This window comes from Stegodyphus dumicola, chromosome 6, assembly GCF_044657685.1.
Source record: "Stegodyphus dumicola isolate Sdum_Otavi_A_Nest chromosome 6, ASM4465768v1".
NCBI lineage: Eukaryota > Metazoa > Arthropoda > Arachnida > Araneae > Eresidae > Stegodyphus > Stegodyphus dumicola.
This window is the reverse complement of record NC_140773.1, coordinates 163,616,417-163,643,147: the sequence shown is the minus strand read 5'-3', so window position 1 is coordinate 163,643,147 and position 26,731 is coordinate 163,616,417. Positions and strand designations below refer to the sequence as shown.

The 26,731-nt window shown below is 32.1% G+C and overlaps 1 protein-coding gene across 2 annotated transcripts in view; it reads left to right on the top strand.

The window, feature by feature from the left end:
- LOC118181820 (diuretic hormone receptor-like) overlaps positions 1–26,731 on the top strand; it is a 376,168-nt gene that overhangs the window by 265,841 nt on the left and 83,596 nt on the right. For both annotated transcript variants that reach the window (XM_085819127.1, XM_085819126.1), the window contains one exon: positions 2,688–2,788. In XM_085819127.1, the coding sequence (XP_085675253.1) occupies positions 2,688–2,788 (101 nt within the window). The remainder of the gene's footprint in view (positions 1–2,687; positions 2,789–26,731) is intronic.

Sequence of the window (26,731 nt, the reverse complement as noted above, 5' to 3'; positions counted from 1 at the left end):
CCCGGGTAAAAAGAAAAGACTATGAAAGATATCTTGAAATTAAATTGCTTACTTAAAGCGCCTTATCGTTTCAAGTACACTTCGATATTCAAGAAACCTCGGTTTCATCAATTGAATGTTATTCAAAATCAGTTTTCTGCTTCCATAGTTTGATAAGAGTAACCTAACAGGATGGAAAAGAAAGTTCTAGGTTCAAATTCCAGTTAATGCCACTCGTCGCAGTTATGATCGGCATAGGTACATGCTTTGTAATATATTTTTATTTCAAATGTTTAAAAAAATAAATTAATTTTGATTTATTAAATTAATAAAAAATTACTTTGCAATTGATTGTAGGATTAACATAGCAATATAAATGTTTAATTATAAAAACATAGCCATTTAAGTCATCAGAAGAAAAAATTCACTGAATGTATGCTTTCAAACTAACATTGCTTACGAGCGTTAAAAAATGTAAAAGCATTATTTGGTAATTAATAACCATTCCATTAATAATCCTCAGACTGGAAAACGTCAAATGTTGGAAGAACTTTGTCAATTTAATAAACTGGGGCTTTTGCAGAGCACTTTCCAAATAAATAAATAAAAGATGAGTAAAATATGATGATTAATCACCACCATTAAATAGAGTTTCACGTTTAAAAATGAAAGTAAGTAAATAAGCTGATGATTTTTTCCTAATATGTAGAAACAAAAGTATAAAGAAACGTTGCTTTCAAGTACTATTAAACTTAAATTCTTAAAGTTTATAAATATAAACTTAAATTCTTAAATAAGTTTGTTTTAACATAGATGATTTGTATTGAATAAAGATAATCAAGCAATAATAAGAAAATTTTTAAAAAATCTGAATGCTATCAGATTTCATATTTTGCCCACAGGGGCGTTTTTCAATGTTTCGTGTTTTATCTTTATTTAATAAATATCATGTTCTTCGCCCTTAAACTACATAAAATTCCATTCAACAGCTGTACCACAAAATATTTAAAAACAGCATGTCTTTAGAATTTCCGACAGACAGTCTCGCTCACTGGAGATAATTTTTTTCCTGTACATTGTTGCCATTGCTCGCTTTGAAATCATTGAGTTTGTTAATCAGAAATTCGTTAAAAGTTTACAAAACATGAAGTAGATAATAAAACAAATTCAAAATTCGGGCTTCCAGGTGCGCACGCTCTGGTGGAGGATCTCATTATTCAAAATTCAAAATTTGATGGCTCTAGATACCGTTGTTTTTTCACAATGCGCGAAACATACCTACATTCATGCATATTCTTCATTAATTTCTTTAAATATAACACAGGACGATAATATTTTTGGCAACAATTTAAAAAGTGATTCGCCGTTTATAGTGAAATGCTACAAAATGCGTTTTGAGATTAATAATTTGGGCTAAAAATAATTCATCTATTTTATTTTTCAAATTTGTCGTTATTAGTTTTTTATAAAAACTGTAAACTCTCAACACAGTGAGTAAAATAATTTAGAATTTCTTTATGAAATATATACGACTATATAGTTTAATATAAACGACTATATAGTTTGCCAAAATTGATGCATGCTTGCCACTGTACTAATAGAACAATATCTGCTGCTAGCGGATTCGAATCTCAAAAAGAAATACATGTGTATATCTAGTTTTTCTTCAGATGAAGTCTCCCTTCGAGATTGAGAAGATTTTAAGTTATTCATATGCCATCCTGCGGGATGTCCTTGATCAAACGCTGGAAAATGTAGTTGTGCCACAGGTACCCAAGGCTTTAGGTCAACGATAGGTGCGCATATATGTTTATTCATGAGGTCATTCGAAGAGGTAAACGGTAAGATATGACAGGATATGTTGTCCACAAAATGATGAGTAGAAAATACTTCAATTGTCAGCGCTAGCGAAACACATTTTTTACGAATTGGTAATGAAACAGACGAAACCATTGCACTATGATAATCTAAAAACGTTGGAAAGCATGGTAGTTCATTACGCAAAGCAGTTTTACCGCGGAAGGTTGATCCAGTTATTTGTAATGTTACAGGTAACGCGAAACATATTTCTTTTTCTCTCGATGCAACATTTTCCAACTACCAACCTTACGAAATATTCGACGATACTAGATTTCTCGAAATATTAGGATAGAATAATGCTTATGTATGTTTGCAGAACTCTCTGCGCGTTTACTTGTAGAGAATTGTTTCTTTAAAGCAATTAAAATGATGACGCATTCCTTAGTGCTTATTTAATATAATACTTAGTATCATTGTGCCACTTTTGTAAAATGAATAATAAGTGAATTAATAATTGCAAATATTGCTGTAATAGAAAAATTTACACAAGATAAAAAGGCACATCAAATAAAGAGCCCTCACCACACAGTATCAAATTCCAGTTTTCAAAGTGCATATTCACATTCCCAGATTTGGATTCGAAATTGTATAAACATAATGAATAGTAAGAATGCAATAGTATTCACTACAATACAATGCAACCCTTTAATTAGTTTTTTTCCTTAGAAAAATAGTATGGAGAGATGATATGGGTGTTCTGTTTGGTTATATTAGGTGTCCTCCATACTTCTATCTACTTAGTTAAAACAATTATGATGGCCTGCTTATTTATTAATAACAAATCTAATATTATAATTGTGATTTGAATTAGAAGAATAAATTCATCTAAATAAGTTTATTGTTTGCAGGTACTATGGGACATGCGTGACGCTGTCACTGTTTACTATGTTGGCTATGGTTTTTCACTCATTGCGCTGATTCTTGCCTTGTGGATTTTTATATATTTCAAGTGAGTTTTAATTTGTAAAGTTAAATATTTTTGTTACTGTTACGACAATCACACTTTTTTAATGATGCATTAAATGTTCTGAATTAAACAAAATAATAATATTTTATAAGCAGACTCTAAATCTACTGCGAATTACAAATGCATTAGCATTCGTCTCTTCAAAAGATTCACGGAAACGTTGTGACACATGCGTGAAACTTGTAAGAGTTAAATTTAGTTATTAGAAGATATTAGTGTGTTTTCTACATATGAAATGATACTATTGAGTAAAGCGTGGTTCATGTTGTCATGCAAAAGGAGTTAATGCATCTTCCAAATATTCAGCTTTTTGAGCGAAACCCATTTTCGAAAAGCAACTTGGGTTTCTTTGATCAGAAATAGATCCATGTCACACCATAACCACCTTAGTTTTCATTTTTCTCACACCTCAACCTTTTTGTTCTATCTCATCAAGATAGATAGTTTAACAAAGATAGTATTTTCAAACAATTCAAGTTGTCCAAAACTATGTAAGCGCAAGTTTATAACACATTTTAATTCAGGCTATCTCCCATAAGAGTATAATGTTGTAGGTATTATCAACATTTAAACGCACTTTAGACATTCATCTAAAATACCTTTTCGTGTTATAAACATATTAGTAAGTACCCGTTTCTCTCAAATGTGAGATTCATTACTGTGTGAGCTGCATGTGACTGAGAATAGGAGAATTATAAAGTAGGGAATAAATCCAACTTTAAAGTTGTACATATAATTTGAGACTTGCCGATAAAATTAAACGAACTCAAATAATTAATAAATAATATTAAACAAAGATTTGACGAAAGTGGATCTATTATTTTATTGTTTAATTTTGCAACATAAATCAAAGTTTGCGCACGAGTGAGCAGTAAAGTAACAAAATAAATCAATAATTTTACTGTACACAAAATTTCATGTAAAAAATTATTAATAAACATTTATTAGCAGAGAGTGCGTCCAAGCCACACACATTTTTTCTGTTTGCCTTTTCTAATATAAGATGCGACTTACTTTATATGTTTTTATACTTTTGTTATTTTTGTTTACAATAATAACAAAACAACTTACGATATGTTTACTTTTGTTTACAATAACACCGACAACTTGCCGTGGAACTTACGAATGGTTACACAATAAATTCAAAGATAAAGAGTAGTGCTGTACTAACAATTTAAGAAGGCTAACTAGGCCTCCCTGCTCTCCAGCATGGTATACCGAATATGAGAGCGTGTTTCATGTACAATGTGTACAACGCTACCAACTAACCCACATACTACTTGTTAGCACTAGACATACTAGACCTCAGAAAAACACCCTGCTCAGACTGAGATGCTAAATCTAGTGAAAATTATCTTAGTGTTGGCTGGAGAGCCTAACATTTAGTTTATATACATTCTCGTGTTATTTTTTCTTTATTTAATACAATTCACTATTAGCTTAAGTTACTCTTTCATTCAAAGCACATTTTCCAAGTATGCAAGATACTTTAGGTATTTAACAATTCAAATACGTTTACATAAATAATTTCTTACTTTACTTAGCTAAAAACAAACTCAATTTAATTACATGCAACAAATTTCTAAAATTATTAAATATCGAAATTGTTTAATCAGGTTTAAAATATGCAAACATTTCCTAAATCTGTCTCTATGACTAAAGTTAACATTTCGTTCTAATTCAACCAAGATTACTTTCCATTAAATGCACAATGCTTCTTGCTTTATACATTCTTTTGCAAAAACTCGAAGCACCAAGAAAGACTTTTGCGATCGTGACGAAATTTGGTATACAAAAACATTTGATCGAACATACAAATGATCAAAGTTTCAAGGCAAATGAACAAGAATTGCGATCATAGCGCGCATTTCTAATGCGCAATTCGCAAAGTATAAAACCAGTAACAGAGGCGAAAATTTTACTTTTTTCGTTGCTGCCATTGTAATTCCGAAAATTGAATGTTGACTTTCTGTATCATAAAGGACTCTTACGATGTGTCTACCATTTTTACCCCTAAGATAAACTTCCAATGTTTGTAACAGTCCCCCCGTTGAGTTAGATTGACTTGTAAGGGCCTGATCCTTGAGCTGGGTACAGTTCGGGTTTTCAACCGATTTTTGAACATCTGCTTTCGATTCAAGTAAAGTTTGGACATATAACAGTACAATAAAATTTACTGCATATAAAGCGTTTTATTCTACTGTGATACTGTTTCGAAACATGTCCCTTCTTAATGTAGGAAAAGCAGCAACCAGCCCTCTTAGCTACGTCCCTTTTTTCATCTAGACTCATTTTTTTAGCTTTATCGCAATCTTGAGAATCGTGTTTTTTCTTACAAAAAATACACTTCTTTTCGTTATAACCATTCGTATTTTAAAGACTAGCAGTGGTTGAAATATCACATTTATTTTCGTTAAGATTCCGCTTAGATGATCTTTTGAGAAGTTCGCTTTCATTATCAAACGAACTTCTAGCAATCGCAAGTCTTTCTTCCCCTTCCACTTCTTATTTTAAAAATTCCATTCGAACAGCTAATTTGTTTACTTTCCTTTTCCCTTTTCATTAACTAAAAGAGAACTGATATGCCGTTCTCATATTTTCAAAACATCCTCTGATAAACAACTCTCGACCAGAGGATAGAGCATAGCTGCATATTTATCGGAGGTAACACCTAAGGTACCTAAGGCTCTTAAATATACAGGGGTTGGACGAAAATATGGAAACACCTTTAAAGAAACATGTTTCTTTGCTTAATATGGTGTAGGAAACCCGTTGGCATCCAAAACAGCTTGCAGTCTTCTCGGAATGGATAAATACAGTTCCTGTATGTTTGCCAAGGGAATATTATACCATTCTTCCTGCAAAACGGTGGCAAGTTCAGATAACGATGTTGGCGGTGGATAACGAGAACGCACTTTCCGTTCCAATGTAGACCACAAAGGTTCGATAATATTCAGGTCTGGTGACTGTGGTGGCCAGGGGAGATGGGACAACTCATCCTCGTGCTCAGAAATCCAGTCCTGGACAATGTGAGCTGTGTGAACAGGGGCTTTGTCGTCTTGGAAGACACCATCACCATCGGGGAACAAAGTTTGTACCATGGGATGAACTTGATCGGCCAAAATGTTCACATAAGTCTTGGCAGTCATGTGCCCTGACACAGTTATCATGGGACTAGCAGAGAACCACGATATGGCTGCCCAAACCATAACAGAACCCCCGCCATGTTTCAGTCTTGGCAACAAGTAGTCTGTATTGTAGGCTTGAGATGGCGTTCTCCAAACGTAAACTCGGCCAGAAGTGGGAAACAATGTGAAAGAAGACTCGTCAGACCATATTACTCGCTTCCACTGCTCTATGGTCCAGGCTTTATGACTTAAACACGACCTTTTTCTGTTACGGGCATTAGCATCACTGATGAGTGGCTTCTCAATTGCAGCACTGCCAGCAATTCCCTGTTTATGAAGCTCCCTTCTAATTGTTTTGGTACTCACAGGGTTCGGTAACACAACATTCATTTCAGCAGTAACTTTTGCAGCTGTGGTCTTCTTATTTTTCGTCACAATTGCCCTTAATGATCGTCTGTCACGATCACTCAGGACACACTTTCGTCCGCGCTGTGATTTAGCAGATGATGTTTTTCCGCTTTTCAAATATGCGGAATAAATCTTCGATACAGTACCTCTTGAAACACTAAACACCTCGGCTACCTTGCTTACGGAAGCACCTACCATACGTGCTCCAACAATTTGCCCACGTTCGAAGTCTGTTAACTCTGACATAATGCAATGACAACCTCACATAACAGTACTTCGACAACAACTGAACTGTTTAGCACATTTACGAAGTTGTATAGGTGGCGTCAGTAGTCAAAAACACCAGCACCACTTACATATTTCATTAAAATCAATCTTTCTTTTCAAACATGCATTTCACAAGGTGTTTCCATATTTTTGTCCATCCACTGTACTTCGATCTCATCATAAAGCTTCGCTAAATTACATTTATTATGGCTCAATACTAGAGTCAAAAATTCACGCACATACTCTTCTGTTAGTAATTCGTCTTTACTGAAACGCGACTTCATACATTCTATCACCAACGGATAATTATCTAACGTAGGTGGTAAACTTTCCACAAGGTCACGAGCGCGCGACTTCTGCGTGGTGCTTTGAATGAGATATATAAACTTCTCTTCATTCGATAAACATGGGTCATCATGAATCTTCTTAAACAAACTCTAAAACCCAAGCCACCCTTTAATTGAACCATCATATTTTTGTAACTCGATTTTAGGTAATTTAACACTTCTTTTATTTACCACTTCAACAGAAGAATCATTACTAGATACGTTATATACACAGTTCATTTCGAAATCGTGCCACTTTCGTTTTCAAAGATATGTATGTGTCAGAATAAGAATTTAGCCTTTCATATTCTTGATCAAACATATTTTAATCCGTGTTCGGATATTTTGATACAAGATCTAAAATATCTCGATCAATAGTTTCTAATTTTGTAAGCCAATCGCTTAATAGCGAAAACGCTACATCAATTTCTTCTGAATCTATCGGTTTAGCTTTTATAGCTTCATCTAGCCTATTAGCGACTTTGGTAAAATTTGTTCTGAGTGGTGTTCTTACTTTTAATAATGCATCCATTATTATCTATTTCTTTTCATTAAAAAACAGCCTTTTACTAAAAAACCAGCGTCTCTGTTCGAGCGCTAAGATTTTACGAGCTATCTAAATTCTAATTAAACAATTGAAACAAATGAAATAATCTTAAATCTTTTTACCTTGTCTCTTTGCTTGTAAATAGATGTTGACGCTGAGAAGACCTTTCTTAAATCCAAAAAGCTACTAAAAATTTACAGACGTCATTTATTAATCATTTTAACACACACTCAGAGTCAATAAAGGAGACACTTAACGAAAAAACAACATAGAAATAAATCAAAAAGAAGTTAGAGTCATCAAAGTTTCTGGGCATGCGCCCGGAGTATAAATTGGAAATACTCCTTTCTGTACTGTGTGGGTTGCGACACCATTCAATTTTTTATGACGGTATTTTGAGTTTTTATGTATTTTTACCTTGCCGAGAAGTGAGAACTGAATTAATTGAATCAGAAATATATCTCTAATAAAATTCAAGAAATTAAGTGTTTCGTATTAGCAGCAAATATTGTCGCCAGTCAGACAGAGGAGAATGGTTGCGAGTAGCGCATGCGCATTAGGTAAGAGGCGCTGAATCGTTTGTAAATAAAGTTTTCTTTTTTATTTGTTTTATTTCTTTTAAACATTGTTTTATATTTATTATAGTACTTGAATAGAGCATGTGGCAATGATTAGATAATTCTTCGGATGATATAATTTTTGTGCATTTTGAGTTATAAAATGAATTAGATTTAACGCTGTTAAGTGAACCTAGCGCTATGGTAAATAAATATATTGAATTTTAAAGCGTGCTTTTATTCTACCGTGGTTTATGCGCTGTCATTGAAGTATTTTATTCACTTCAATAAGTTTAAATGAAATGCAGAAAAAAATGGGTATAATTTGATATTCCGTACAAGGTAGTCATGTGGTGTACACATCAGATTTTTTTCTCTTATAATCAGTATAATATATTTCAATTTGTAATTTAATAGAAAGGTGTTCATATTTAATTCTAAGTAAGGTGATTGATGAGAGTGGAACCATATAGCATTTACAGTCTTTAATAAATATGTAAGTGACAGATGAATATAAATCTTCCTTCTTCACTTTAAATATTACTGATTAGAAAAACAATTTTAAAAAAAATCTATGTCAGAATTTGTAACAAATGGAAAGCAAATAAATGTATTTTAATTTGAAAAGTATATGGAAAATACATCGTTAATTAAGCAACAAGCTACAAGCAGACTACTTAACGTAAGTTATTTGTCAAGATAAAGGACAGTGTCTCCAGCAAGACACAATCCTGCAGCGGCATTTCTTTTAATAATAGTTTTATCTGAAACTCCGTCCTTATTTCACCCGCTGAGAAATCTTAAATTTGGTGCCATTCTCTTTGCTTATTCTATTCTCAAGCGACCATTAATCTTATTCTTTAGAATGGGATTCCAGTAGAAATCGAAGCTACAAAATGGTACAATGTCCGTTTTCATTTCAGGATGAAAACAGAAGTAAGTTTTACAGTCGGTGGAGAAAATTATAAAAATTTACTTTCATGACTATTTTATTGAAGGACAAGATTTTTACCTTCTTTGCAGAACATTCTTAATCTTTGTGGGTCTCTTGGGAACTTGAATTTGCTGGCAGTTAACTTTTCTGTCCATCTAAAACTTTCTCCTCAGAATTTATAAGGAAATAATATTTTCAGTTATGGTTACGTTCGCTGAGACTCATTTCAAATGGAAATGTATTGAAATGACTTTGTAGCGTATTTCTGTTTTTTACAAATAAATTATCGGATGCCATAGAAAAACTGCGTTTATTATGAAATATGGATTTTCTAATGTTTTTAGCCTTAAAGCTTATTTTATCTAGAATATTTTACTATTCATGTAGTAAAGTACTTTAAATAGCCTGTCAGTTTGTTTGTTACTACAAGCTGCAACGCATTTAATTTCGTAACCAAATAATGCATTTTTCATAGAATAAAACTCTAGTTTTAATTACAGTAATCACTTGAGTCTCCTTTTTTATTTGGTTATTTCCGTTTTCTATTTTAAAAATATAACATGCCTATAGTAAATCTCTCCAAACTGGGTCATTTCAAAATTAGATATTTCGAAATTCATATGATTTATGTGAATTAGTAATAAATATAGTCACTCACATGCTTGTTTTAACGCTCAATCACGCATGTACGCAAAAGGTTTTTAGCCAACAATTATGTTAACTTTTGTGAGTTAATAGTTAGAAACTTTAATTAACCAATATATGTTAAGCAGAAAAGTATTTTACTAGCATTTATATTGCAATTAGCAGATTTCTGCTACACTTTTCTCTCCTAGCGCATTTTCCACTACTTCTTGTTCTTTAAAAAATTATAAAAATGTGAAAAATGCGAATGCAATTATTGAAGATCTACAGCATATCTCTTCCTCAGATTTAGAAGTGACTATCTGCTTTAAAATGTTTTTCTTGTTAAAGAAAGGAATATTGAACTGGATATGACTGCAAGTACGCTTTTTATGCATCAGTTACATCATATGCTTCGTCATCCACATAATTTTTTATACATATATATAGTAGAATAAGAAAAAGTAAAGAACAAAAAATCAAATTTTTTCAATTTACTAAAATCACAGTGCTTATTAATTAAGCTCAGATATAACCACAATAATGTGTAAATATAACAATTAGTTTAAGAAATATTTTAAAACGCCTCATAATCAAAACGATGTAAAAAAAACTATCAATGAAGCAAAAACAGAACCAAAAATGCAAAAAATGTCAAATTCACAACAAAAATATTTTAAAATATGAATTATAGCGTTCAAAATAATGAAAAGTTAATAGCAGAAAAATTCAAACGTGTAAAGCAACATAATGTCTTTGAGCTGCTTTAAAGGAATTTTAACCTAACTTATATCTACGTAAATACATATTTAGATCTAGATTAGGTTTAAAAATCCTCGTCATGATTACTGACATATCGTGCATCATCATAACTGCTGAGACAAAATAAAATTTTAAAATTTCAAGTGAAATAAATCTGAACTAATTCTTGACTTCTTTTTATGCATCTGTTTTTCTGCATTATTTCATTAGTGTTTAATGGCAGTACTGTATTCCATAGCTATGTTTTCAAAATTCGATGCAGAAATTGTTTTATATAGGTTCGAGTTTGTTTGATAAATTCTTTTTTGACAGTCAGACTAATTAATGTAAAATTTCGATCTGTATGCTTTATTTTTATGCTATTCAAAAAAAAAAAAAAAAAAAAAAAAAAAAACGTGATCTTTTAAATAAAGGTTTTGCTTTGTTGCTGTCCTCTTTTTTTGGGGGGAGGGGGGGTTAATAGTTGTCTGGTTTCTCAAACATCATGCAGTCGATAACAACTATAGATTTTAAGTCAAATATTTAATTTTTTATCAGAAGCCCCATGATTTAAAATGACATCTTATTTCTAAATCAAATAGAAATTTTAGTGAATTAATTGCAGTTTTACGCTATGCCATAAATAAGAAGATCCTGAAAACAAAATTATGTCACGTGTTATTTCTTTTGCTTGGCTGATTAGAAAAAATAATTTTTATTATGCAGAGGCCGCGATTTCTTGCTTTCTTTACTTCATGCATTTTATAAATTATAAGCTGTAAAATAAAATATATAAAAACGTTAATTTACACAATATTATTTAAATGCATTAAAAAGCAAACAAATTATTTTTATCTATCATAATATCTTTTGTAACATCTGAAGCCATTGATAGAATCTGAGTAACAATAGACGTATTAGTATAGAAATGGAATATCCGAGAATGACTTAAATTCACTTCTCTTAAATTTCTTTTTCGCAATGTTAATTTAAAAAAAAAAAACATGCCATAGTTAGTAACTCTGCGATTTTATTTTTAGTCGCATATGACCCAAATTGTACAATAGCTTAAGTAGTGTGCTAATTCAAAATTATATAACTTTAAAAGCTTTTTTACATATTCTATATCGTCATGAAACAGTTTAGTTTAGAATATGTAATACATGCTTTGTCAGAAAATTTCCAGGACAAAGGTCCAAAAATAGAAAATTGAATTCGCAAAATAATGATCCTAGCTGCTATCAAAATCGTCCCCTTAGCTACACAACTGCCAACGTTTGTTGAGGTCTTGGAAGCAAGCAGGAAAATCTTTAACTGAGATGCTTGAAAGTTCATTTGTCACAGCCCGTTGGATGTCTGCTATAATCTTGATGAAGCTTTCCTTTCAGTCACCTTTTCACTCACGGAAACAAGAAAAATCACAATAATCTTTGACACAAATGTAGGGTCACGTCTAGCTGTACACAATAGTTCAGCAGAAATTCTTCGTCTTGCCTCTTTCTGTTCATTTGTTAGTGAGTGAGGGATGATTCTTGCATTAAGTTTCCGTTTCCCTAAATCTTCGCGGAAAACCCTTACAACACATATCACGATTCAAATTCAGTTCTTCTGTGTGAGATTCTCACTGATGAAGTTTATCGTCATCCATTCAATCGTAAGTTGAATCGGACCCACCAGCAGCCGAGCGGTAAAGACGCTGAACACTGGTAGTTCGGTCCGAGGTTCGAATCCCGCGAACGGGCTGGCTGCATGGGCATTTTCGTGGTTTTCCCCATGTGTAACGTGTATACGAGCCAGTTTCCCTTAGAAAGTCCTCCACGAAGGCATCCCTCCTTTTAGGCAGATAGCCCTCGTGTGCTTTGCCGTAACTGAATAATCCAATCCGTAAGTTGAATATCGAATAGCTGCACGCGGGAATAAATTCTCGCAGAATAGTTTTTCTCTCTCTTTCTGACGACGATGCCCAACGGGTGAGTGGGGTTTCGGCCCACGCTCTTTTCGTAATGGACTGTAGAAGGTCGACGTAGCTGACGCTTAAAGAAAGCATGGGATTCTTCGGACGAGAAAAAAGATTAAAGCTGCATTTTCCTAAATTTTATTCTGCTGCCACTTTTGGTGCATTCCATCGTGGTAACGAGAGCTCATGACGCGTATGTTAGTGGCCTGCGAATAGCCGAGATGTACTCAATGCTAGAAATTGACAGATAGTATGGAAATCAGCTCAACGAATCTATTTTACAAAAATAAACGGCTCAGTGTGAACAGTGTAACATCGGGAATTCTAGTATGAGGTCATAAGTGATGTAAATTTCCTTGCTAAGGATAGTGGATATTAGTCCTACCCCTGCCTTCTTTATTCATTTAGGAAGTATTTTCTCCCACTTTTCCAAGTGATCCGTAGTGTGCTCTCTAGTTCGGTAGATAAAGCCTTTAATTTCTCTTGAATATGCTAAAGCAAATTCTGTTATTTATCTACAGCATTCTTCTGGAACACAATACGGTAGATAACCTCCCACTTTGCAATCTACTATTGAAGCAAAATAGTTGAGAAAACTGATTTTCTGTGCACGAAAGATTCTGGGATCATTTGCATCAGAGAAAAAAAAAGAGAAATAAATTCACGAGACTTACACACGCAGCCTGAGACAACACGTGCAAGTAAGGAATTTAAAATTCCATAAGACTGCATGATATTACGCTCTACGGATCAAAACATGGCTGTGGCATATTGCCCATCAAGAAGTTCAGATTTAATAAGTGTGGCTGTTAACTGTGAGGATACATCAAAGACCGAATTTACTTTCCTTTCTCCAAGTGCAAGCAATGTCTTAAGCGCGTCACGACAACTACCGCGGTTGTTTTCCTGAACATCATGAAGCTTATTAGGGAAGAATCCCACTATAGCATTATTATTTGACATATTTCGAGACCGTCACGCATAGAACGTTTGTAGTTTAACCATATAGACTTCATATTCTTATAACCATGTATTTCAGTGGTGCCATTAATTCTCTTGTTCCAGAAAAACTTTGAAAAGGCCTATTTCTTCTACGTGAACTGTGTTACATTTGAGGAGAACATGAAAGAAATCTATGCAGCCAGTCCGCTTCCTAGCAAGGAAGGACAAATTACCATTAATACATGTCTTTAACTACTTGGTGCCCAACCAGTGGATGAAATTGCGTATTAGTATTTCTCTGAATACGAGTAGTTCGATCTGGTTCGGTCCTATGCAAAAGAACTGGTTGCGTGTTTGATTTTCGCGGTTTCCCCAAGTGTAACGTCAACACGACCCATTTTTCCTCGGAAAGATTTCAGCGGAAGGCAGGTAGCCTTCGTGTCTTTGTCATATTCAAATAATCTGACCTAAAAACTTTACTTCCACCTGATTATTCATGCATTAATAAAATCTGATGTTTGAAATGTATATAAAATAAGCCACATTGTTTAATTAAATCTCTAGAAAAGTACTTATTGATAAAACATACGAAATGTAAAAGAAAACTCTGTTCCTTGTTATTTTCTGAAATTCAAAATATACAGTAAAGAAATAAATCATACGGGTTGACAATATGTATGATCCTTTGTTACTGCTTCATTCAATCATTATGTTGAATTTTAAGGAATTAATTTATACGAATTTCCCATAACTTATACGTCGTATACTTGCTATATATTCATATTGTTGTTTTAAAGATTATTAAAGCTTCTTTACATTATTTCTAAAGCATACAAATGACAAGGTATTTTATATGAATAAAACTGTGCCTATAACTTAGCTGTTTCTTTTTTCTAGTTTTTTATTATTAGAAAGTATTTTAGCCTGAAATAATTATTTACCTACCAATTTTGATTTTCTTAACAAGAAATTCTATATTTGTCGAAAGAAAAAGATAGCATTTTTTTTTCCATTTTAAAAATAAAAGTGAATAGATTTCATTTTTATGATGAAAGAAATAAAATCCGAGGCAGATTTAACAATTTGATGAGACGTAGATTCAGATTTCGATAGCATTTTTTCTTGCAATATGCAACATTTTCTCTTCCTTCTAAACGAAAAACTAAATTCATGTTTTATTTTCCTTTCGTTCAATCTTGTGGGAAACATCACACACACATAAAAAATACGAAAAAGAGTTTCCTTACGAAAATTAGGTAATTTGACGCTCTTGGGAAATAAAATGCATATATATATTATAAAAGTGTTTTCAGTATCATAATGGCATATTATAAATATAATTGCAACAGTTTTAAATAAATGCCATATTAAATAATCTGCAATTAAACCGATTATGAAAAAATGATAAATTACATGTCTTTATTAATAAATTAATGTTTTTCCCTTGTTGCGTATTATGATATCTCAAAGCAAAAAGAAATATTCTCATTACTAAACAGTGTATATTTTTCTGTTATTATACAAATGGAATTTACGATATTTTAAAATCTGATTCAAATTTCATACTTCATAAATTTTTTCACAACATTCTCTCCCTTACGTATAACTTAGAGTAGAAAGTGTATTTGGTTTAATATAAAATAAGGGTTATTTAAATTCAAAATCAAAACAAATGGCTTATTTTGCAGTAAGGGTTATGTAAAGTTTGAAAATTAGCTACTAGTTTTAATATCTGAAATGAATTTTTAAAGACTTAATTTCCCTCCTGCGTGCTTGTTTAGTCTTCCTAGACTTCAATCGACTCATTTCCCTTGTATAAACTCGATTTGCAAAAGTACTAATAAAAAATATAACATGAATAAAATCAAACCAAATCTTTATTACTATTACAACTCTTAGATTAGAAACAAATTAAAGTACCACTCCTTGCAAGTCTAGCAAATGTAACAAACTAAATAAGTACAGGCAAAGAGCAAACCAAATACCTAGGAACCCAACTCCCAAAACATAAGCTCAATTTATGTTAAAATATTAGCTAAAGTGATCAAAATCCAGCAGTATTGTAAAGTGAATGAAACGTAAGCTGGCAGCAAGCAGCCTGGTGAGATCTCGTTGTTTAAGCCTACTTACTTTATACAGCTATAGGACTTAATCTTTTATTTATGGACATTTAACAACAATATTTAACATAGCATGAACCTGGTGGATGACAAAGTTGGCATAATAATTCATTAAAATGTAAAGATTATTTTAATTTCCTGATAGTAATTTTGAAACCCTTTCCTTTACTTTCTCGTTTCCCACTTTCTCTGCCAGAAGGAGTTTTTCAGTATAGCGTTTTATGTAAATAAGGTAGAACCAGTATTTATGGGAAGTCTCGTTCACTTCCGTTCCTTCTCAGCCCCACTTGGTCTCCATGTGCAGACAGATTTATTTGAAGCGCCTTTTGGCCTTAGTTCCATCGATCCAGGGACACTGCTCTTTTGCGGTATTCTGGAGTATACGAAATCAGTCAGTCAGTCTTCGTAGAAGAGCTCAGAAGTTCTCAGTAGAGCGTGTTCTTCCTTCTGACAACATCGTTGCTTTAAGGCAATCTTATTACATTTGGCCGTATTCTTACGTGTATGTTAGTATTCTCCGGTGAGTTTTAAATAACGGCGAACTCGTTTAGTTATATCTGTACAGTAGTTAGAATTAGTGTAGTCTCTTATTTCCTATCTTAAGTTCAAGCCTAAGGGGAGGCTGGAGGCTTCCTATAAGCCCGAGAGAGTCCAACTGTAAAAAATTTCTTGAGTTAAAATAAAATGGTAATTTAATCTGTCTTTGGACTTTGTTCTTGTAGTTTTTAGAAGACCATCGAATAGACTCTACACACTTATACAAGTATTCTAGTTGCCAGGGACACTTAATGTATCTAGAATCCTATAAAAATAAATCTTATACTCATCTCCAACAGACTTTAGTTAATAGAAAATAAAATCTTTAAGAGCCCTGCTGAGAATTACTAATTCTAAACTTCTGACAAAGAGTCGAGTTTTACTAAAAACAGAAAGAAGCTTTTAAATTTTTAAGGATCACATTCATTGAGCTGGGTATATCTCAGTCATTTCCTTCCAGATATCCTTGAAAGAAAAGGCTTTTAGTTCAGACTTCAGTATAATCCACATTTAATACATTTTCTTTATAGAATTTAAAATTCTTAACTCTCACTTATACGTCCTGCAATAAAATGTTTTTCTTTCTGGTTTCGGCGTATGAACAGTCATGTATAAACTGTTCTATAAACATATTAATCTACCTGTTAAATCAACTACTAAGGGTTAATACTTTAGAATCATGTTACCGTGATATAATACATATACACTGGATTACGGCTGAAGGCCTTTTCCAGTTGTTTGGTAGTTCCAGTAAGAAAGAAGCATTATATACACAACCTTACGCTATGAAATATAAGGGAAGATAATTATCTAAGAGAAAAACGGTGTCAAGAATGCAACTTACTCCTTGAGAAAGAGAGAGAGAATTTCCAAATTGAATTGAAAATGCATGATACGTACTATGACTTCAAAAGAAAGTATTCACACTATAGAGAATCTATATTGAAGAATAAAGCAGAAAGGATAGCATGACCATCTAAGCCAGTCAGAAAACTGGGACTGTTGATGCATCCAGCGGAAATAATATTCGGCGAAAACTGAAATCACCGTATACTGTACAGGAAATGTTAATGTTCAAACACTATTGCATTTGAGAAAGAGTGAAATGTAGTATATTCATAAAACGCTAGAATGTGCAGTATATACATATAACATGATGAATTAGTGAATCTTGAAAGCCAATATTTTAGGAATGAGGAGGATCATCTTCTCAAATATAGTCTGTCACAAAATAACTCGTTACAAAGTAAGTACAAAATCTAGAAGTAATTAAAGATGAGATCTAAAATACTCGTGCATTTATTTAATCTGTGCTATTTGATCACAACATCTTCAACAATTGTTAAGAGATATACTCAGTTCTTCGGCATATTTTCCAGGTTTCTCTATATTTATGTTCTGGAGTTAGCAAATAGCAGTTTTTCTTCCTATGTAACACCACAAGGCTAACATAAGGACTACATGTTGGCAGCATGATTTTGTCATTTAGTCTATGCATTTCTCGATTGGCTTCTTTAGCGATAAAGATTGGCCCTACTTGGAAGATTATCACTCATATTAATCTCGTAAGTTGCTATATGTATTGCATCGACGGTATCGGTTCCAACTTCATCATCACAGCCCGTTCCCCAATTCTTCCCTACTCAACTCCCATACCAGCTTTAAAGTCCATTCATGATCCTATATCTCACAACATTTCTGGCTCTAGTATTTCATTTGATTATAATTCTTCTCTACAAAAAACAACAGTTTATGTCTTATTTTATTTAAACACTCGATATCGCATGCATTTACAATAGCAACTTTCGCCCTTGAATGCCGCGTTTTTTCCAACTCCACTAAATATCATGCATTATTTAAATTTTAATGAAAAATATTTTTTAATATATGTGATCATGCATCATTGCTATTGCTTCGTTCAATCACCATCGTTGTATTTTTGACAAATACGTTCATCATTTTTGCATTTTTAACAGATATGTTTATGAGAATTATTAATAACTTACAAGGGGCACAGTTGCTATACATTCATTTATATTCTTAAAAGGCTATTAAAAATTATTTACGTTATTCCTAAAGAATACCTAAGTAGCAAGGTATTCCATGTAAATAAAGAAGTATATAAAAAACTGCATCTTTTTTCTTACTTCTTTGCTATTAGAAAGGCTTTTAACTCGATATATTGGTTTATTTTCCAGTTTTGTTTTCAAACTTTATGCTTGTGAAACAAAAAGGGAACAAAGATTTTTTTGCTTTCATTTTAAAATTAAAAAGGATGTAATTTTTATACTTATATTAGAAGAAAAAGAAAAAGCTACTTAGAGTTTCACAGTTTAGTAAGGCGTAGTTTTAATTTCTTTTATCTTGTTACAATACCTAACAGGTTCCCTTCATCTTAAATAACAAAAGATTTTCATGATTTAATTTGCTTTCTTATATAATTCTATTGGAATGTAATGAAAAATAATAAGCACTCATAAAAAATGAGAAAAAAGTTTATTTTCACAAAATAATTTGAAGCGTTTATTCAATTGAATTAATTTGAAGAGCTTATGAAATAAAATGCGTATATATCACGAAAATAATTGTTATGTTAAAAGAAATTATACATCTAGAAACAGTAAAAAAACGTAATGTAGTGTCCACATGACTTCCTTGTACGATATTTAAAAATTACGCACATTTTTTTTGCTGCACTTTAAACTTATTTCGTCAGATTTATTAAATATATTTCTAACTCAATCAATTCAATTCTCACTTCGCGGTAAGACATAAAATGTACACAACAAAACTTCGTTAAAAATTGTGAAATACAGAGAAACTTAAAACAACAAATACAGAGAAAGACAGGAAAAAAAAACTGAAATTAAAATTTGAGTTTTTATGCAATAATAAGCAACGGGCTGGAAGTAAATAGTTTCGGTGCATAAAAATTTAAAGTGAACGTTTGGTCTCACTAGGCAAAAGTTGGTACACCAACTTACTTAATTCAGTCTACCACCAATAGTTTCAAATGTAAATAAATAGCCCCCACTTTTTAAATGTTGACAATTCTACAACTAAATGCAGATTAACTAAAGGCATAATATATATATATATATATATATGTTAACCGGAATGTTAAGAACATTATTCAATAACGTTTAAAGCAGAAAATGAGCAATTTCCCCAAAACATATAAGAATAAAAATACAGATCCCACCAAGCCGTGTAAGAGGATGAGTGTATAATAATATAATCAATTAATCAATACGGTTTAGGAAATAAATTATTATTAACTAACTTTGCAGCAATTGCGCAAGTAATAATAACTTGTATTCGCACTAAATGGATTTAAGTTCATAATACATACATATATATATATATGTAAATGATATAATTTAATTCCTTGTAGTGATTTGATATGAAATACGTGCTTGACTATGGAAGACATTATTTTCCAGTCGCAAGTGGACTGATGTTAGATCCCCATTGAAAATGCCAATTACGTAGTAGAAGTTGCGCAGAACTTTAGAGAAATCACAAAAATCGCTTGATAATCCAGATATCTCTTTATTACTTTCTAATTGCCCTATGACATGGCACACCACAATGGGGCCAATCTACACCCCCACAGTTTTGATAATGACGCATTACATTTTTAATAGAAGCAACCAAGCAAGAGACGTCAAAACTAGCAAGCGTAGGCAGAGAAAGAGGGAGAGTAGTTGGATTGGAACAGTATTTATAGTAAAACTTTTCCTTAATCTAATTGGCTAATGCAGAAGTTTAAGATGACATACTGCGGAATTAGTTTTCGGATATGACGCAGTTTTGAGAAAGTTATTACTAGATAGGAAGTACCCAAATTATAAACGGGCAATTAAGAGGCTTTTTAAGTTATAATTTTGATTTGCATATTTTTTATCTTACATATTATGTAAGATAAAAAATATTAAATCAGCTTTATAGTTTAATTTAGTAATAGCCTTTTAATTGCTCTTTTATAATTTGGCTATTTCCTCTTTATTTTAAAAATAATAATAACATTCCTGGACTGCGACATTTCTTGATTAATCTATTATGTAAGATAAAAAATATTAAATCAGCTTTATAGTTTAATTTAGTAATAGCCTTTTAATTGCTCTTTTATAGTTTGGCTATTTCCTCTTTATTTAAAAAATAATAATAACATTCCTGGACTGCGACATTTCTTGATTAATCTACGGCACATTTTCGAAACCTTCCTCTTTGGCGAGCTGCCATATTATAAAAATGCTTACTTCGTTTATATCTTTCTTGCTGCCTTGGACGCCATTTTATTTCGTTCTGTTCTCTTCTTATCACAATGGTACCCATAAATATAAATGTTCTGAAAATAGGCACGATTAGAGTGCCAAGTGAATTGTGACTATAAATGTGAATTTAAATAAAAATGGAATTAAAACTACCTCGACTGCCAAGTTTCTTAGTCATTAGGGATTCTATGTTTTAAGTATCAAGTATCTACTCCATCACTATTTCTGCGTTTCTGTGACTCAGTTTTCTCACTTCAGTACTTCTAAAATTTGCTTTTATCATATACTTATATCATCCTCTATATATGCGTTCAAAATATGCAAGATAATGCAGAAACTAGAGGAATTGGGAACAGATTTGTGCAGTGTGGAATAGTTTCCTGTCAATCTCTCTTCCCCCTCTCTCTCTTCTTTCTCTCTCTCTCTCTTTTTCTACTATATATATTATGAAACATGTATGCATTACGGCCCACTGTATATATTATGAAACATGTATGTATTATGGCTAATGAAAATTATTATGAACTATGTATGTATTTGTAACAGGCTCAATATATTATGAACTATGTAAGCAACTATGAACTATGTAAGCAACTATGAACTATGTAAGCATGTATATGTATGAACTATGTAAGCAAGTATAATGAAAGATCTATGTATTATGAACTACTTGTATATAAGCATGTACTATGAACTATGTAAATATGTAAGCATATATTATAAACTATTTAACTATAAGCATATGTTATGAACTATGTAAGCATGTATACAGGACCAATGCATGCCCTTGAAAAGGCCCCATGAGGTGTTGCCCCGGATAGCTGCGGAACCTGGACTAGACCCGAATAGTCTTAGTAAGCCGCACGGGTGTCCAGATCCTCTATATATACGCTGGATGAGGCTGATTGCAACAAAAAGGAGAGGTGCATAACTACATGTTATAGCAGTCCCATACACAAAATTTCGTCATTTTACGATTGACTAAAACAAAGCTCATAAATTTCGAGAAGGAATTCCTTGTAAAATTAAACATGCTGCAATGTGGCAATCTTTCGAACAAACTGTAGTGAATATTTCAGAACTGTGTGCGTTGACCTCACCTTCTCACGCAAAATAGGCCTCATTCTCCCGGAGTTCCTTCGCCTGCCAGAGCGCGTGTTTCAGGGCTCTGCTTACATCAGACATAATGAGCCAACCTTACAAACGAAATTAGTGATCAACTGACAGGCGTTTACCCTTTCCTGTCTACGTCAGACACTGCCTTAGTTTCGTGATGTTTCGCGATTTTTACCGATTCGACGTGATTTGCGATAGCATATTCCCCATGACAATTTTTGTTTGTAGTTGTGTCATATTTTCCGTGATTTTTACCGATTCCACGTGATTTGCGATAGCATATTCCCCATACCAATATTTGTGTCTTTTGATACCTATATCCTCCCTCCGAGTTTATGTGCTCTGTATATGTAAATATTTCTCATTATTTGTTCTAATATTTAACGTCAATATATCTTGGAATGTGACCGAACAATGAAAGTAATTTTTCGGAAAAAGAGCCACGTATGTAATGACACAAGGCATTTGAAATAATAATCTAAAAAATACTTTTCCCTGGTGCTTATTTTTAGATCTTTGGATTTCAGGAACAAAATTTAATCATTTTGAGGACAAACGAAATTAAGTTTGGAGCGTACAGAAGCATTTAAAGGAATGAGTGTAAATATTTGATAAATATTGTAAATCATGCAAATGTATGCAGGTTTCTTCATTTTGTTTAAAATCCAAACCTGTAAATTCTCAAGTCAAATTCATTCCTGCCCGATACTCGGCCCTTGTAGCTAGATGCGCTAATGTTAGGAGTTATCACCCGCCAAAGATGAAAAAAGGATCTAAATATAGAGACTCAGTATTTATAGATAAACTGTACACACACACGCATCTATCTATCTCTTTGTCTCATGCAGGCATATATATATAATGGAAGAAAGGAGAACAAACTAAAAATGACCTGTGCGGTCAAGAATTTTGCGCATTGAGCAGAAAAATTTGAAAACAAGGTAAAAAGGAAATTCTTCATGCTACTGCTTAAAAGCAAGTGAGGTACAATAATGATTGATAATGATCCCGTGTAAAATTTTTTAAACACTTTGTAAAAATAAATTGCTATTAAAAAATACAAGAAGTATGAAATACTTAACAAGAAAACTGACAAATAAAAAGTGAATGTAAAACTCAAATCAAATTTGAATGTTAAAAAATGTTGATGAAAGTTTAAACAATCCTAAAACATTTTAAAATAAGCACAAAAATTATTTAAAACACTAGTAAAATTACGAAGAAGGGGTAAATGGTAAATTAGCCTTATTCGAATCTCATTACGGACTTTTCAAGGAATATGCGCAATGAGCTTCGAATCCAGATAATTCCATAACGCGTTTCGTCAAAACATGAAGAACTGAGATTGAACACGAAAAAACGTTTTTAATATCAAACCGACGAAAATACCTAATAAAACTTAGGTCTCAATTTTTCTGTTTCATTTCCCGACGCGTCCGCTGGTTAAAAAAAATGAGAAACACATTAATGGTGCAATATATATATATATAACTATTTAATTAAGTAAAATTGAAATTAAACAGACAAAGAATGAAACTAGAAAGTTGAAATATAATAAAATTATTGAAAATAACTAAGAAAAATTAGTGTAACAACTAAATTAATCTGGACTTTGTCGAAAACGTAATATACAAAAGATACACTTTATTAATTAAATAAGGTAAAAGCTATATTATCATTGTCAAATTCAAGTCTGTAATTCAAAGTGTAATTCAAAGTCTGTAATTCAAGAGGGGGGAAAATCTAACAAATATATGACATCTTTTTCTAGCAAACTCAGTTTTGTTTCGTGTCCGCTTCCAGTTAGCTGAGGACCAAAATTAATTATTTTAAATTATTTTTCCCTTTGAAAACTAAAAATACGCCAACCCTACATAACAATATTTGTCCAAACAAAAGTAAACAGTTCTAATTATTCACATACAAATTAAATGAAACAAAATTCGTAAAATATGCAAAAAAATGTAAAAAATGGCTAAACTACAAAAACGAAATACTATACTTGAAATCTGTAAACAAAGGCAAAATAACGAGATTTTATACAATCTTGGAATTAATTAAATTACACTTTGATTTAATAAAACTTAATTCGCATCAAAATACAAAAGAAATAAAATATGGCATTTTACTTATATTAAGCTGAAATCTAAAAAAACATTGAGCGTTACACATTGTTCGTTGAAAAAGGAGACAGAGGAAGGTAAAGCTTGGTTACTATCGGTGATTTTTAATCTCACCAAAAAATACTAGCAAAAAAAGTTTTAAGAAAGTTTAAAGAAAAACCGTTATTTTCAAATGGATGAAATAATTAAATAACGATTCTGCCAAAAGCTAGGAAAAACAATAAAAATATTGTTAGAACAAGTGTAATAAGTCTCCATGGATTTTCTGTTTCAAAAGCTCATTTTTCAGAAATATGGAATTGGCCAAATTTTTAGTCAAAATAAGAGCCAATATTTTAAGATAATAAGACAAGTTTATACAAAATAACATTTTGTTTTTTACATTTATACATATTATAAGTTTTTTTCACCCATTCGTCCCCCAATTATTCCTATTAGGTTTAAGAATGGTCTTCATTATATGGTAAAACATCCATAGTTCGTAAACTACTCCACTTTTCATAAGCTGTTTTATAAAAAATTGATTTGTAATTTGATTAGTTAAGAAAATCTCTAGAAGAAATTTTTTTGCTCTTTCTCAGAGATTTGAATTGTCGTGCTTTATTTAATTTAGACGAAACACACAAGAATTATTTGTTTAAGCACCGTTCCCAATACTCATCGAGGAGAATTCCCAATTTTGAGCTTAGTCGATAGGAAATTGTGAAATTTCTTTCTTGACCTCTCATAATATAGAGAATGTTATGTACTGTGCATTTGCAACTGATCAGAAATGCTCCTTATATTTTGTTACCTTATTACCAAGTATTTTGAAATGTAAACTACAATGATGAGTTTCTAATAAGTGTTATTCTGTTTTATCCATTTAAGCATTGTTTTTAGTGGGCATTTAATAATTCCCCAGAGAGGTACTTCAATCACTGAGCAACTATAGTGAGAGATAAGAAGTATGATGCATTTATCAAACTGCAAATTGCAAATTATCTATAATGTCAACTACGTAGCGGTATTCATATCTAATGTTACACAGATAATGTCACTGAGGTGATTTTCTAACATCTTTTCTAGAAACGATTTTGTATACCTTTTTATTCGTTTAATGATGCAATCCAGGAAGTTTAAATAAAAGTACTATGTTTCTTCTTAAATTATAACTCTGATGCATCGGTTAAGGAGCCTCAAACACCAAAATACTGGGAAGCTAGTGAAATTATAAGAATAGCCAGTTATCAGTAATGTCTTAACAATACTCACGCATTGTTGTCCAGATCCTCAGACTTGTCACCAAGGAAATACATCTGAATATGAAACATGCTTTGCGTACTACAGAAATTCTCGGAGTACTACTGAATTAGCTGACCATTTATGAATTTCGTAGCAAAATATTTATTTGAGAGACATAAACATTCTGTACTTCTATAAAGATAGGCCTTTCACATTTAATGTAGACATTTTACAAATCATTAATACATAAACAATCTTCATGTTACTATAATGTTTTACAGTTATTTTTCCAAAAAATAAATCCTTTGCATACCTCCTCCAAGAATACATACATGCCGAGTTCATTTCTATGATAGCATGCATTTTTCTCATCAGAATGTATTGCTTCAGAATGTAGGAATCTGAGCATTTTATTTCGCCCCTTATCATAAAAGGTTACAAATTTTAGATAATACGTTTTTAATTCTTTTCTTTTTTACTCGCATTTCAAAATAATGTGACTATAAATACCATTTTAAATATTTAAGGATATATCTTAAATTAAATTGAAAAATTAAATATTAAAAGTATATTTGAAGTATATTTGCCTTTGCTATTTTTATCATTTCTGTTATTTGCATTTTCTAAAGTACTTCGTTTCGTCTGTAATTCAAAGTAAGTGATAAATGAAAAATCAGCGTAGCTGATGAATGAAACATGTAGCCATAACAGGTGGATGTACATTGAAATAACCCGTAAAATTTGAATATACAAGTAATCGGCAGATGCACACGGAAATAACCCATAGAAAAATGTTGCATGCCGAATTTATTTAACAAGGAAACTTGGCAGTGTAAGAGATAGCTTAGTTTACATACAGCTCATACCTCTATAGTTAGGAGTTAAGAAAAACTGAAATAATTAGGTTTTGTAAAAATAAGTGGACGACTATTTTTTATAAAGGGCCATATAGGAGTGACACCACGTAGTACAAATTACCAGAGTAAAGCAATTATGTTTCGAGGACAAGTAAGCGGGCATCCAAAGGTCACAACTGCTAAGATTGTCATTTTCTGAACTGATACGTACAACGCCACAGTAAGTCCCGCCACATCAAATTATTCCCTACTTTAGAGTTATATCAATAACAGTTATATCTCTAACAGTTATATCGCTTTATTCTTTATCGACAGCTACATACAAGTACACTGTACGCAATATGATTAGCAGTTCGCTTCCATCAACATCCTCATACATAATAGCTCACTTAAATTGGTATCGATATCATCTCATTTTAATCCCATAACAGCTGGGTACCGTGTTATCTATGGATGAGTCTTCTTTTAACAGACTTATGGTCTTAAAAACGTCTTGGACTTGCTTTCACGTCATTCATGAAAGCAATCCATATTCCGTGAACTGTGTGTGCATTTCATAAAATGTACGCACATAGAGATTTTGTTTTGACGATTTGTGTAGGGCTTATTATCGGCAGCCGTACTGATTTCTAAATATTCCTTTTTGATGAGGTACTGTGTCTGCAAAATAAAATAGAAATTGCATCCTTGCTCAGATATGTTCGCCCATTTTATGCGGTCCTGCGTCCTTATTCGAATGCGAAGATGTCACTTCACACTGTCAGTCTGTATTTAAGATCAAAACACTACCCCTGCTCCGTATAGAATAGCCATCAAAATCACTCAACTCGAATTCAATAAAGCAAGTATGGAACATATTTGAAAACCATTTAATTTCTTTCCATGTCTCTCACTAGAAACTTTACTATTTAAGAATATTCTGCATGGATCAGCACAGATACTTCAGACTGCAGTAATGATCTCTTTCTATTGGCTTGAACTGTCCGAAGAAATCTTCATATTCAGTATTGATAGTTTTGTACTGAAAAGCCTTTTTTACCATCGAAAATTCTTTTTCTGTTTGCTACTATTATTTACTTATTTATTAACCAATTTCTTTTCATTTCCCTTGTTTAATGTTGCCCTATGTTATACACCATAATTTATGAACGTTTCAATGACCTTCTAATAAATGCTTTCTCTTTTATCCACTTTTGTCACTTTCTTGTTGACATTTGAGAGATGAATGCATTTTTATAGG